The sequence below is a fragment of the Manis pentadactyla genome, chromosome 4 (genome assembly GCF_030020395.1).
Source record: "Manis pentadactyla isolate mManPen7 chromosome 4, mManPen7.hap1, whole genome shotgun sequence".
Taxonomy (NCBI): Eukaryota; Metazoa; Chordata; class Mammalia; order Pholidota; family Manidae; genus Manis; species Manis pentadactyla.
This window is the reverse complement of record NC_080022.1, coordinates 35,768,797-35,781,318: the sequence shown is the minus strand read 5'-3', so window position 1 is coordinate 35,781,318 and position 12,522 is coordinate 35,768,797. Positions and strand designations below refer to the sequence as shown.

Here is a 12,522-nt window from a genome sequence, read left to right as displayed (position 1 = left end):
GCTGTTTATGTATATACCTTTGCTGCATTTTATGGCTAATTAAAATTTGTCCTATTAAATAGAAAGCCATTTATAGCTTGGTTGATTTCTTTTCAAATGTGGTCATTTAGTTTGCTGGCTGGGAGAGCAGAAGGCATGTTTTGGAAGTTTTCCAATGATCAGCACTTCTCCAAAGTGGATTAGTAAAGTTCTTACTCCCATGAAGGAGTTGTACTTTTTACTACTCATCTCAACTGTCTAGTAATTTATATTACTTTAGCATGTAAATAAGGGGCTCAACAACTAAATACCAATGTTTGTCATGAGTGCTTTTATATTTTAAGTTTGCATACTTGAATAAGGCTATTCAAAAATTCTCCCAATGCTATTGAGTTTTTAGCCTAAGGTATAAATATTCCTTGAATCAAAAACTATAGTGAAATGTTGCAGAATGAAAGTGAGACACTAGAGACTTGGCACATTGGGATGCTATGTATTTGCCAAGTTGTTTTCAGTTTTCTTGGCCTAAGCATATTGCATAGCTGTTGTATTGGCAATAGCCTTAAAAAAAGAAATACTTAATTAATTTTTTAATTAAAAACTTAAATATAGAAAAGAGTAAAAAAAAAAAAAAAGGAGTACAACATACCACCCCAAATTAGCAAATATTAGTTAACAAAAAATAAGAAAATTAGCAAAGATATCTTGTGTTTATTTTTTACACAGGTTTATTTTTTTATAGGTTTATTTTTTAATAAAAGGAAATGAAGCATTATTGCTGTAATTAAAGTCTCTTCTTGTTTCCCTTCCTTAACCTCCTTTTTCTCTTTCCCACCAAGGCACCTACTACTATGAATTTAGTGTCTTTCTTTCTAGTTTATGCTTTTAGACATTTACTATAAATACATATCCTTAATAATTATAATAACCAAAAATGGAATGCTTACTGTTTAATTAATAACCCTATGGTTGTTGTAAGCATTTAATGATTTAATACATATAAAATGTTATAATGCAAATACAGTACTATTTTTATTTTCATTTTACAGATGGGGTACTGGAGATGTAGAGAGGTCTTAAAATAACTTGACCAGATGTAGTATATGTATCCAGAAAGGAATAAAAATAAATAACATTAAGAATAAACAATAAATAAATGATCTGAATTTAGTAAAAAAAAAAAATATATATATATATATATATAAATAACTTGACCAGCACAGGGATAATAGTACAGCATGAAGAATATAGTCAGTGAATCTGTAGCATCTTCCTATGTTGACAGATAGTAGCTGTACTGGTGGGGGTGAGGATTTAATTATATCAGTAGCTGTTGAACCACTGTGTTGTATACTTGAAACTAACATAAGGCTGTATAGGAATAAAAAAAAATAACTTGACCAGGTTCATATAGTTACAAGTTATGGAGCCAGGAATTTGAACCCATATTGGTTCTAGAGGCTATACCTTTAATCAATATGCAATCCTGTCTCTTTATAATATATGTGTGTGTGTGTGTATATATATATACATATATATATATATATATATATAATTTTGTATGTTTTAAAAAACATTTTTTATTAAAATAGTATCATATTGTAGGGATGGGCCTACATTTTTTGTTTTTTTATGGTGGGTTTGTTTTTTAAGTTCTTAAAAATTTTTTTGAATTAAATTTTAATGATACCACTATTCAGCTTGCTTCTTTTCCCCTACTCAATATTGATTTTGAAATACATCCACATTGCTAGATAGAATGCATTCATTTTAAGTCCTGTATATTCATTGGAAAATATGCTACAATTTATCTATTCCTCCTACAGACTAAATTTGAATTGTTTTCTTTTTCCCCTTTATTATACACAGTGCTGCTGAAATGAAGTTAATATCCTTGTTCAGGTCTCCCGTGCTTATGCTTCTATAAGCATATACATTAAAAAAAAATACAAAATACTTTTTCCTCCTCTTGAAAGTGCTCTGAGCCAAGATACATAGTTGTTTATTTTTCAAAATAAAAATATCAACATTTTAGTCTATTGTGCTATTGTGAAACTTGTAACAGACTCCAGCCAAACCAGCTCAGTTGCGGTTAGTTACTCCTTACCTTCTCTCACTTTGCTGACAAGCCCACCTGATGAGCTACAGGGAGCAATTCTGTCTTCTAAGTTTTAATTTAGCTCAAGTTTTTTCCATTGCTTTACTTAGTTCAGTGTTTTTCCTGCTACAAGAGTAGTAAGGAGTTAAGCTAGTCATTTGCATAGAAGAGAGGACCAGGCTGCAGAGGAAGTCCAGGCTGATTGTAATTCGGACAGATAGAAAAGAAGGAAAAAGAAACAACTTTAGAAAAATAAAGCACAAGACATTCAATTTAAAACTGAATATATAAAATATAGTTGCTTGCTAAATTAACTGAACAATTGGGTAGGCTTGTCATCTACTGCCTTCTTCATTTTAGATCTGTTTCATTTTGAATGAAATGCATTGTTAACCTCCACAGTGCCCTAAAAGGATTTTCTGGGGGGTGGCAGATTCTATTCTCTATATACTAAAACTTAGAATTCTGACAGAATTGCTCACTGTCGCTCATCAGGTGAGCTTGTCAGTGAGGTGAGAGAAGGTAAGGAGTAACTACCTGCAGCTGAGTTGATTTGGTTGAAGTCTGTTACAAGTTTCACAACAGCACAATAGACTAAAATTCTGGTATTTTTAGGGAGAGTTGTATTTGTTGTATTTTCAAAAATATATGTGGTTTTGGGAGGAGATTTCCGCTGCTCTTCTCATGCCACCATCTTGGCTCCGCCCTAAATTCTGGTATTTTTATTTTGAAAAATAAATGTGTATCTTGCCTCAGAGCACTTTCAAAAGGAGGAAAGAGTATTTTTTAAAAGGTTTATGCTTATAACATCCCATGCTTATGGATAGGAAGAATTAATATTGTCAAAATGGCCATCCTTCCTAAAGCAATCTACGATTCAATGCAATCCCTATCAAAATACCAACAGCATTCTTCGATGAACTAGAGCAAATAGTTCTAAAATTCATATGGAACCACAAAAGACCCCAAATAGCCAAAGCAATCCTGAGAAGGGAGAATAAAGCAGGGGGGGATTATGCTCCCTGACTTCAAGCTCTACTACAAAGCCACAGTAATCAAGACATTTTGGTACTGGCACAAGAAAAGACCCATAGAACAATGGAACAGACTAGAAAGCCCAGATATAAACCCAACCATATGTGGTCAATTAATATATGGTAAAGGAGCCATGGATATACAAAAGGGGAAATGACAGCCTCTTCAACAACCGATGTTGACAAAACTGGACAGCTACATGCAAGAGAACGAAACTGGATTATTGTCTAACCCCATACCCTATACACAAAAGTAAACTCAAAATGGATCAAACACCTGAATGTAAGTCATGAAACCATAAACTCTTAGAAGAAAACATAGGCAAAAATCTCTTGAATATAAACATGAGCAACTTTTTCCTGAATGCATCTCCTCAGGCAAGAGAAACAAAATAAAAAATGAACAAATGGGACTACATCATAATAAAAAGCTTCTGTACAGCAAAGGACACTGTCTTGCCAATGGGTTTCAGCCCTGGGCAAGTTCACTATGGATTCAGTGTGACCAAAGAAAATGACAGCAAAACGTTCTTGGGGTGAACGGGGTACACCCAACTTTATTTCCAGGTGGCAAGTCAGTCACTAAAATCCCATTCACTCAGAGTGAGTCTGCATGCAGCAAGCCGGTCTCTGCCTCTGGGCCCCTCTGTCTGCATAGCCGTCCTCCAGGCCTCTTGCCTGCACAGCCAGCCTGCACAGCCATCCTCTGGGCTTCTCTGCGCAGCTGTCCCACACAGCCGTCCTCCAGGCCTCTCTGCACAGTCATCCTGCACAGCCTCCCTCTGGGCCTCTGTCCTTGGTGCTGCCACCACTCTAGCCTCTGCTCTGCTTTCCTGCAGCCTTGCAGCCCTGCCGCCATGTTGTGCCCAGAGCACTGGGCGGAGCTCTTTATATAGAGTCAGGAGCCCTGTATTGCCCACAGGTGTGCAGTGAGCTAGTCAACCAGGGCCAGGTGAAAATCCTGGCCATAGGAACTCTCATTTTATCCACAGACACCATCAGTAGAACAAAAAGGCATCCTACAGTATGGGAGAATATATTTGTAAATGACATATGCAACAAGGGGTTAACATTCAAAATATATAAAGAACTCACATGCGTCAATGCCCAAAAAGCAAACAACCCTATTAAAAAATGGGTGGAGGATCTAAACAGACACTTCTCCAAAGAAGAAATTCGGATGACCAACAGGGACATGAAAAGATGCTCCACACCGCTAATCATCAGAGAAATGCAAATTAAAACCACGATGACATATCACCTCACACCAGTTAGGATGGCCACCATCCAAAAGACCAACAACAAATGTTGGTGAGGATGTGGAGAAAGGGTGTGGATAAAATGAGAATTCCTGTGGCCAGGATTCTCACCTGGCCCTGGTTGGCTAGCTCACTGCACACCTGTGGGCAATACATGGCTGTTGACTCTATAAAAAGAGCTCCGCCCAGTGCTCTGGGCACAACATGGTGGCAGGGCTGCAAGGCTGCAGAAGAGCAGAGGCTGGAGTGGTGGCAGTGCCGAGGACAGAGGCCCAGAGGATGGCTGTGTGGGATGACTGTGCAGACAGAGGAGCCCAGAGGATGGCTGTGAGGACAGAGGGGCCCAGAGGACAGCTGTGCAGATAGAGGGGCCCAGAGGCAGAGATTGGCTTGCTGCACGCAGACTTGCTCTGAGTGAACAGGATTTTAGTGACTGACCTGCCACCTGGAAATAAAGTTGGGTGTACCCCTTTCACCCCAAGAACGTTTTGCTGTCATTTTCTTTGGTCACACTAAATCCATAGCAGATTTGCCCAGGGCTGAAACCCATTGGCAAGACAATTGGCATAGTTGGCAGGATTCATTGTTGACCAAGGAAAAAGACAGGCTGCCCTTATGGGAGGGGTGCTTCAGCGGGCTGCCCCTGTGAATGGGGAGACAGTGGATTGTCCCCCAGTGGGTATGTGGTCTGAGGTGGCTTGCCTCCTAGAGGACTGGGCCCTACCTCAGGACTAGAGGCAAGTGGAGGTGACACCTGAGGCAGTAGGGGTGGCTCTTGGTATAGTAAGCAGATCCTTTGAGAAGCAGAGTGCCAGGGAGGCAGTGGGGACTGTGGGTTGGCTGTTTCTCACAGAATTAAAAAGGTCTACAGAGGAGACTCAATAAATGTCTGCACAAGAACGTGAGCTGCAAACTTCTGTGGATTCCCTGAGGAAGGATATGGCATTGATGCAGGAGGCGGCGGCACGAGAGTGCCGGCAGCAAGGTGCCATTGGAGATGAGACGGCAGTGCTGCCAGTTGTTCTGAAGGAGGAAGAGGCCATCAAGGTAAAAGACAAACTCCTGAGGGAAGCACAGGCGGAGGTGGCACGAGAACATCAGCTGCAAAGCATTGAGCTGAAGGTAAGAGACCTTCTGAAGACTGAGCTGGCATTGTTGCAAGGCACTGTAGCAGAGGAGGCACTTGGGGGAGTGGAGAGAAAGGTGCCATCAGCACCAGAAATGGAGGAGCTGGGGAAGGATGAAGGGGTGGTGCCGGAGGCACTGGCACCTCCTGTATTGAAAGCATGCCCAGTAGTTGTAAAGAAAATAAAGATCCAGCAGCTGAAAGTTCCCCAAGGAGAGGAGCAGCCCCCTCCCCAGGTCATGGAGCACTCTATGGTCCACCCCTATACTCAGGCTGAGCCAGTGGGTGTGGGACTTAGGGGTGGATGAAATTTTTCTGTCAGGATCAGAGACAGGAAAGGTGTCTTCCCTGACAGTGCAGCCCGCCTTGAGGCAGTGATTACAAAATGTGAGGTGACATGTACAGTAGCTGAAGCAATGAGAATACAGAAAGAAATAAGACCTGTTACTCACAGGAGGAATTTGAGGGGCCTCGTGAGGGTTATGAGGACCCAGATGTGGGTTGACATGATATGGGCAGGAGTAGATGGAAGGAAATTAGACGGGAAGCCAAATAGGATCATCCTGGAGCTATGGCAGCAAATGAAACCAGAGCAGCAGTTCCAGCCATTAAGACCAAAGAGGCAGAGCTCAGAGACGAGTCCGGCCTGTGTGTCTGCAAGACTTTTTGCTGGAGAGGCTGGAGAACAGTGTTCCAGCTTGCATGCACAGGGACCATTGCAGAGGACTAAGGGCACATAGATTGCAAGGAGAGAATCCTGGAGGGGTGGAGTGTGGATGAAATGAGAGTTCCTGTGGCCAGGATTCTCACCTGGCCCTGGTTGAATAGCTCACTGCACACCTGTGGGCAATACATGGCTGTTGACTCTATAAAAAGAGCTCCGCCCGGTGCTCTGGGCATGACACTGGCAGGGCTGCAAGGCTGCAGGAGAGCAAAGCAGAGGCTGGAGTGGTAGCAGTGCTGAGGACAGAGGCCCAGAGGACAGCTGTGCTGGACAACTGTGCAGAGAGGCCCGGAGGACGGCTGTGCAGAGAGGCCTGGAGGATGGCTGTGTGGGATGGCTGTGCAGACAGAGGAGCCCAGAGGACAGCTGTGCAGACAGGGGCTCAGAGGCAGAGACCTGCTTGCTGCACACAGACTTACTCTGAGTGAACAGGATTTTATTGACTGACCTGCCACCTGGAAATAAAGTTGGGTGTACCCCTTTCACCCCAAGAACGTTTTGCTGTCATTTTCTTTGGTCACACTAAATCCATAGTGGACTTTCTCGGGGCTGAAATCCATTGGCAAGACAAAGGGGAACCCTCCTACACTGCTGGTGGGAATGTAAAATAGTTCAACCATTGTGGAAAGCAGTATGGAGGTTCCTCAAAAAACTAAAAATAGAAATACCATTTGGCCCAGGAATTCCACTCTTAGTAATTTACTCTAAGAATGCAGAATCCCAGATTCAAAAAGATATATGCAACGCTATGTTTATTGCAGCACTATTTACAATAGCCAGGAAATGGAAACAACCTAAGTGTCCATCAGTAGATAATTGGATAAAGAGGATGTGGTATATATACACAATGGAATATTATTCAGCCATAAGAAGAAAACAAATCCCACCATTTGCAACAACATGGATGGAGCTAGAGGGTATTTTGCTCATTGAAATAAGCCAGGCGGAGAAAGACAAGTACCAAATGATTACACTCATCTGTGGAGTATAAGAACAAAGCAAAAACTGAAGGAACAGAACAGCAGCAGACTCACAGAATCTAAGAATGGACAAACAGTTACCAAAGGGAAAGGGACTGGGGATGGTGGGTGAGAAGAGAGGGAGAAAGGGAGTAAGGGGCATTATGAATAGCACACATAACATAGTTGGGGGGGCACGGGGAAGGCAGTATAGCACAGAGAAGACAAGTAGTGAATCTGTAGCATCTTACTACGCTCATGGACAGTGACTGTAATGGGGTATGTGGTGGGGACTTGAAATGGTGGGGGATCTGGTAACCACAATGTTGTTCATGTTATTGTATATTAATGATACCAAAAAAAAAAAGGTATATGCTTATAGAAACTTTCGCATGTAAGCATGGGAGACCTGAACGTGTGTAATAAGGGGGGAAAGGAAACAACTCACATTTAGTCTGTAGGAGCAATGGATAACTAGATAAATTAATTGAACAATGAATATACAGGACTTAAAATGAATGAACTCTATCTAGCAATGTGGATGTATTTCAAAGGCAATACTGAGTGTGGGAAAAGAAAAAAGCTGTAGAGTTGTATCACTAAAATTTAATTTAAAAATTTTGAAGAATTTACCAAAAAACAAAACCCACCATAAAAAACAAAAAATGTAGGCCCATCCCTACAGTATGATACTATTTTAATAAAAATGACTGAACTTTATGGTCTCTTCTGTCTTTAATATTTTAAAAAATTTGGTCTTACAAGCCTCAATTTTTGATCTGGTGATCTGTTGGCACTTTTTGGCAGAAGTTTAGTTTAAGTGCTTAAATGTTTTATTTTTGGGAATTTGGATTATTGTTTCTGTGAAGACTCTGGTGCAGCTAGCTTAAGAAAAAGTAATTTATGTTAAAGATACATGGATATCTCATGGAACATTAAGCCTGGATGTAGTTAGGTCCCAGGAATTGGGGACTAGAGCACATTAGGAAAATCAAGAAGTTCTCTTTCTTTCTTTGCAAATATGCCTCAGTCTCTTGGCTTTTACTGTATTGCAGTCTGTGTGGTAGGAAATGACCATGGCCAACAGCTTCTAGGTTTACACGGCTTCCATTTTAGAAAGCAGCCAGACTGAGGCTGCAATATTTTAATTTCAATTCCAAATATCCATGAATGGAACTGTGATTGGTCCATACGGGGTAAAGTGCCCCTGACTTCTGGCTATGGCTAGGAAGGCAGCGTTACCCTGCCTCTATTTCCATGGTTGGAGATGGTAGATTAGAGGTTGTCTGGGTTAAGGTATTCACCACATTTACGAAAGCATTTCACTAATTGAAGAGTCACATGTTGTATTTTGCATAGGATACTTACAATTAATCCTCATGGAGCAAAGAAGAAGTAGGGAGACAGGCTAAAAGAAAAAATGGGCTTGTTCATCTGGCACATAACAAAAATCCTTAGTTATGTATGAGATAGGGTGGAGCCCTTCTATAGTCAGCTTCTGCTGGACTGAGCTGTTTAATCAACAGTGAATTTTAAAATTGCTTTTGGATATAGTTTTCTCTTAAAATTATATAATTTTATATTTATAATATAAAATCTTCATCATCTTTGTTTTATATATTTGGAGTTAATCTTTCAAATAAAGAGAAAATTACATGAGGCTAAGAAAGGCTTTGGTAGGAGCATAGGCTTTTGAATCAGTTTTACATTTTAATTGTGTCTCTGCCATTTAGTGACTGTATGATTACTTGACCTCTGCAAAATGAACATAAGAATCCTTATATCATGGGTTGATTGAGAATCAAAATGACATGACATATGTACAGCTCTTATGCTGTGGTTCCTAGATAGGTGTTCAATGAAGGATAGATAATTATCATTGTTAATTTTGTTTTTTAGCATTTAATTGTTGATTTTCATTATATTCTACTCATGTTAAAGACTGACTACATCTTGGGGTTCAAATATATCAGTATTTTTTGAAGGTAAAGGCATAAAGTGTTTTTTTAGATCTGAAAATTAGCTAGAATATGAAAGAGTAACTATTACATTGATAGTTCATTGGTTTGCATATTTATTCATTAATGGTTTTAATGAAATATATTTTTGATCTCTTGTTTAGTGTCAAAGTGGAAGAGAAGTAAAACTCAACAAAATTTTTTATGTGTGGAGCTCCTTCTTAAAAGAAACAAGTGATTATTGAGACTATGGATCGGAGCAAACGGAATTCCATTGCAGGATTTCCTCCACGTGTAGAGCGTCTTGAAGATTTTGAAGGAAGTGGTGGAGGAGATGGGAATGTGATCCAGATGGGAAGAGTTTGGCCATCTTCGTATCGAGCTCTTATAAGTGCCTTTTCCAGACTGACACGTTTAGATGATTTCACCCGTGAAAAAATAGGGTCTGGCTTTTTCTCTGAAGTGTTCAAGGTGGGTGATGCCTTAGCTTTTCTCTGTGTGTCTCATTGATGGGCAGCCTCACTACAGAGTTGATAGTTATTTAGGACATAGGCTTTGCCTAGTCGGGGTGCTATGGCTCTTGAGCAGTATTCTAAACTGTTCTCTCATGCTATTTATTAATATGCAAGCTACATTATTTAATTACAAAAATAATACATGATGATTAAAAATCCAAATAATACAGTTTATTCCACTCCCATTTCACCCCACATATGTATATATATATATCAAATCTCCAGTAATAAGCACTATTAATTTGGCATGTATATTTCTAGATCCTTTTCTGTGCTTATGTGTATATTATATACACAGATCTTATATACATATATAAAGTTTATATGATGTGTAAGAAGATATATATGTAGTTGACCCTTGAACAATGCAGGGGTTAGGAGTGCTGACCCTGTGCAGTCAAAAATCCATGAATAACTTTTGACTCCCCAAAAACTTAACTACCAATAGCTTACTGTTGACCAGAAGCCTTATTGATTAAATAGTTGATTGACATACTTTATATATGTATTATATACTGTATTCTTAGAATAGAGTAAGCTAGAGAAAATAAAGTGTTTTTTCAAATTGTTGCAAATCTCCAAAAAATGTTCCAATATAATTATTGAAAAAAAGTCCATGTCTAAGTGGTCCTGTGTAGTTCAAATCCATGTTGTTTAAGGGTTGTGTGCATATATGTATGTATGTGTGTGTGCATGTGTATTACATATATACCCACACATATAGTTTTTGTTTGCTTATTTTTAGTAAAATTGAGCCCTTAATGCTCCCAGGCAATGCTCCCTAGTTTATTTTCTCTCCCAGAAAATTATTTCATGCATTTTCTTTTCTCATCAGAGTCCCAGTACTTCTTTAGTTTTTGTGCTCAGTAATAAGCTTGCTTCCTGATTCACTGAGAGAATTGAAGCAAGATGAGGAGAACGTCTACAGCCTTCCATCACCACAAATAGTTACCAACCCACATCTTTACCCACTTAACTCAGCTTTATACCTACCACTATGGATGAACTACCCATTCTCCAATATAAGCCACATTTTCATTTGTATCATAGATCCTATTTCCATTTGCCTACTCAAACATATTACCTAAGATATTCTCCCCTCACTGTCCTACGTCATATTTCACTCTCTGTTAGAATATTTTCATTAGTGTGTAAGCATTCTGTTATTTCTCTCACCGTAGAAAAATATTTCGTTTTAAGAGAGTTAAGTTAGATGGTTAGATAGTAAAGAAGCTACCCTTGAACCTTTGGTAACCGCAAATCTAAAGCCTGCAATGGCCATAAGTACATATCTTTCAATAATCACCCTAAATGTAAATGGACTGAATGCACCAATCAAATGACACAGAGTAATAGAATGGATAAAAAAGCAAGACCCATCTATATGCTGCTTACAAGAAACTCACCTCAAACCCAAAGACATACACAGACTAAAAGTGAAGGGATGAAAAAAGATATTTCATGTAAACAATAGGGAGAAAAAAGCAGATGTTGCAGTACTTGTATCAGACAAAATAGACTTCAAAACAAAGAAAGTAAAAAGAGATAAAGAAGGACATTACATAATGATAAAGGGGTCAGTCCAACAAAAGGATATAACCATTATAAATATATATGCATGCAATACAGGAGCACCAACACATGTAAAACAAATACTAACAGAATTAAAGGAGGAAATAGAATGCAATGTATTCGTTCTAAGAGACTTCAACACACCACTCACTCCAAAGGACAGATCCACCAGACAGAAAATAAGTAAGGACACAGAGGCACTGAACAACACACTAGAACAGATGGACTTAATAGACATCTACAGAACTCTACACCCAAAAGCAGCAGGATACACATTCTTCTCAAGTGCACATGGAACATTTTCCAGAATAGACCACATACTAGGCCACAAAAAGAGCCTCAGTAAATTCCAAAAGATTGAAATCCTACCAACCAACTTCTCAGACCACAAAGGCATAAAAATAGAAATAAATTGAGCAAAGAAAACAAAAAGGCTCGCAAACACATGGAGGCTTAATAACATGCTCCTAAATAATCAATGGATCAATGACCAAATTAAAACAGAGATCAAGCAATATATGGAGACAAACGACAACAACAGCACAAAGCCCCAACTTCTGTGCGACACAGCAAAGGCAGTTCTAAGAGGAAAGTATATAGCAATCCAGGCCTATTTAAAGAAGGAAGAACAATCCCAAATGAACAGTCTAAAGTTAAGTCACAATTATTGAAACTGCATAAAGAAGAACAAATGAGGCCCAAAGTCAGCAGAAGGAGGGACATAATAAAGATCAGAGAAGAAATAAATAAAATTGAGAAGAATAAAACACTAGAAAAAATCAGTGAAACCAAGAGCTGGTTCTTTGAGAAAATAAACAAAATAGATAAGCCCCTAGCCAGACTTTTTAAGAGAAAAAGAGAATCAACACACATCAACAGAATCATAAATGAGAAAGGAAAAATCACAATGGACCCCACAGAAATACAAAAAATTATTAGAGAATACTATGAAAATCTATATGCTAACAAGCTGGAAAACCTAGAAGAAATGGACAACTTTCTAGAAAAATACAACCTTCCAAGGCTGACCAAGGAAGAAACAGAAAATCTAAACAGACCAATTACCAGCAATGAAATTGAATCGGTAATAAAAAAACTACCCAAGAACAAAACCCCAGGCCAGATGGATCACTGACGAATTTTATCAGACATATAGAGAAGATATAATACCCATTCTTCTTAAAATTTTCCAAAAAATAGAAGATGAGGAAATACTTCCAAACTCATTCTATGAAGCCAGCATCACTCTAATACGAAAACCAGGCAAAGACCCCACCAAAAAAGAAAATTATAGACCA

At 39.0% G+C, this 12,522-nt stretch overlaps 1 protein-coding gene across 2 annotated transcripts in view; it reads left to right on the top strand.

The window, feature by feature from the left end:
* Positions 1 to 12,522, top strand: part of TESK2 (testis associated actin remodelling kinase 2) — a 130,451-nt gene that overhangs the window by 13,550 nt on the left and 104,379 nt on the right. For both annotated transcript variants that reach the window (XM_036892792.2, XM_036892790.2), the window contains exon 2: positions 9,302 to 9,608. In XM_036892792.2, the coding sequence (XP_036748687.2) occupies positions 9,387 to 9,608 (222 nt within the window). In that variant the 5' untranslated portion in view covers positions 9,302 to 9,386. The remainder of the gene's footprint in view (positions 1 to 9,301; positions 9,609 to 12,522) is intronic.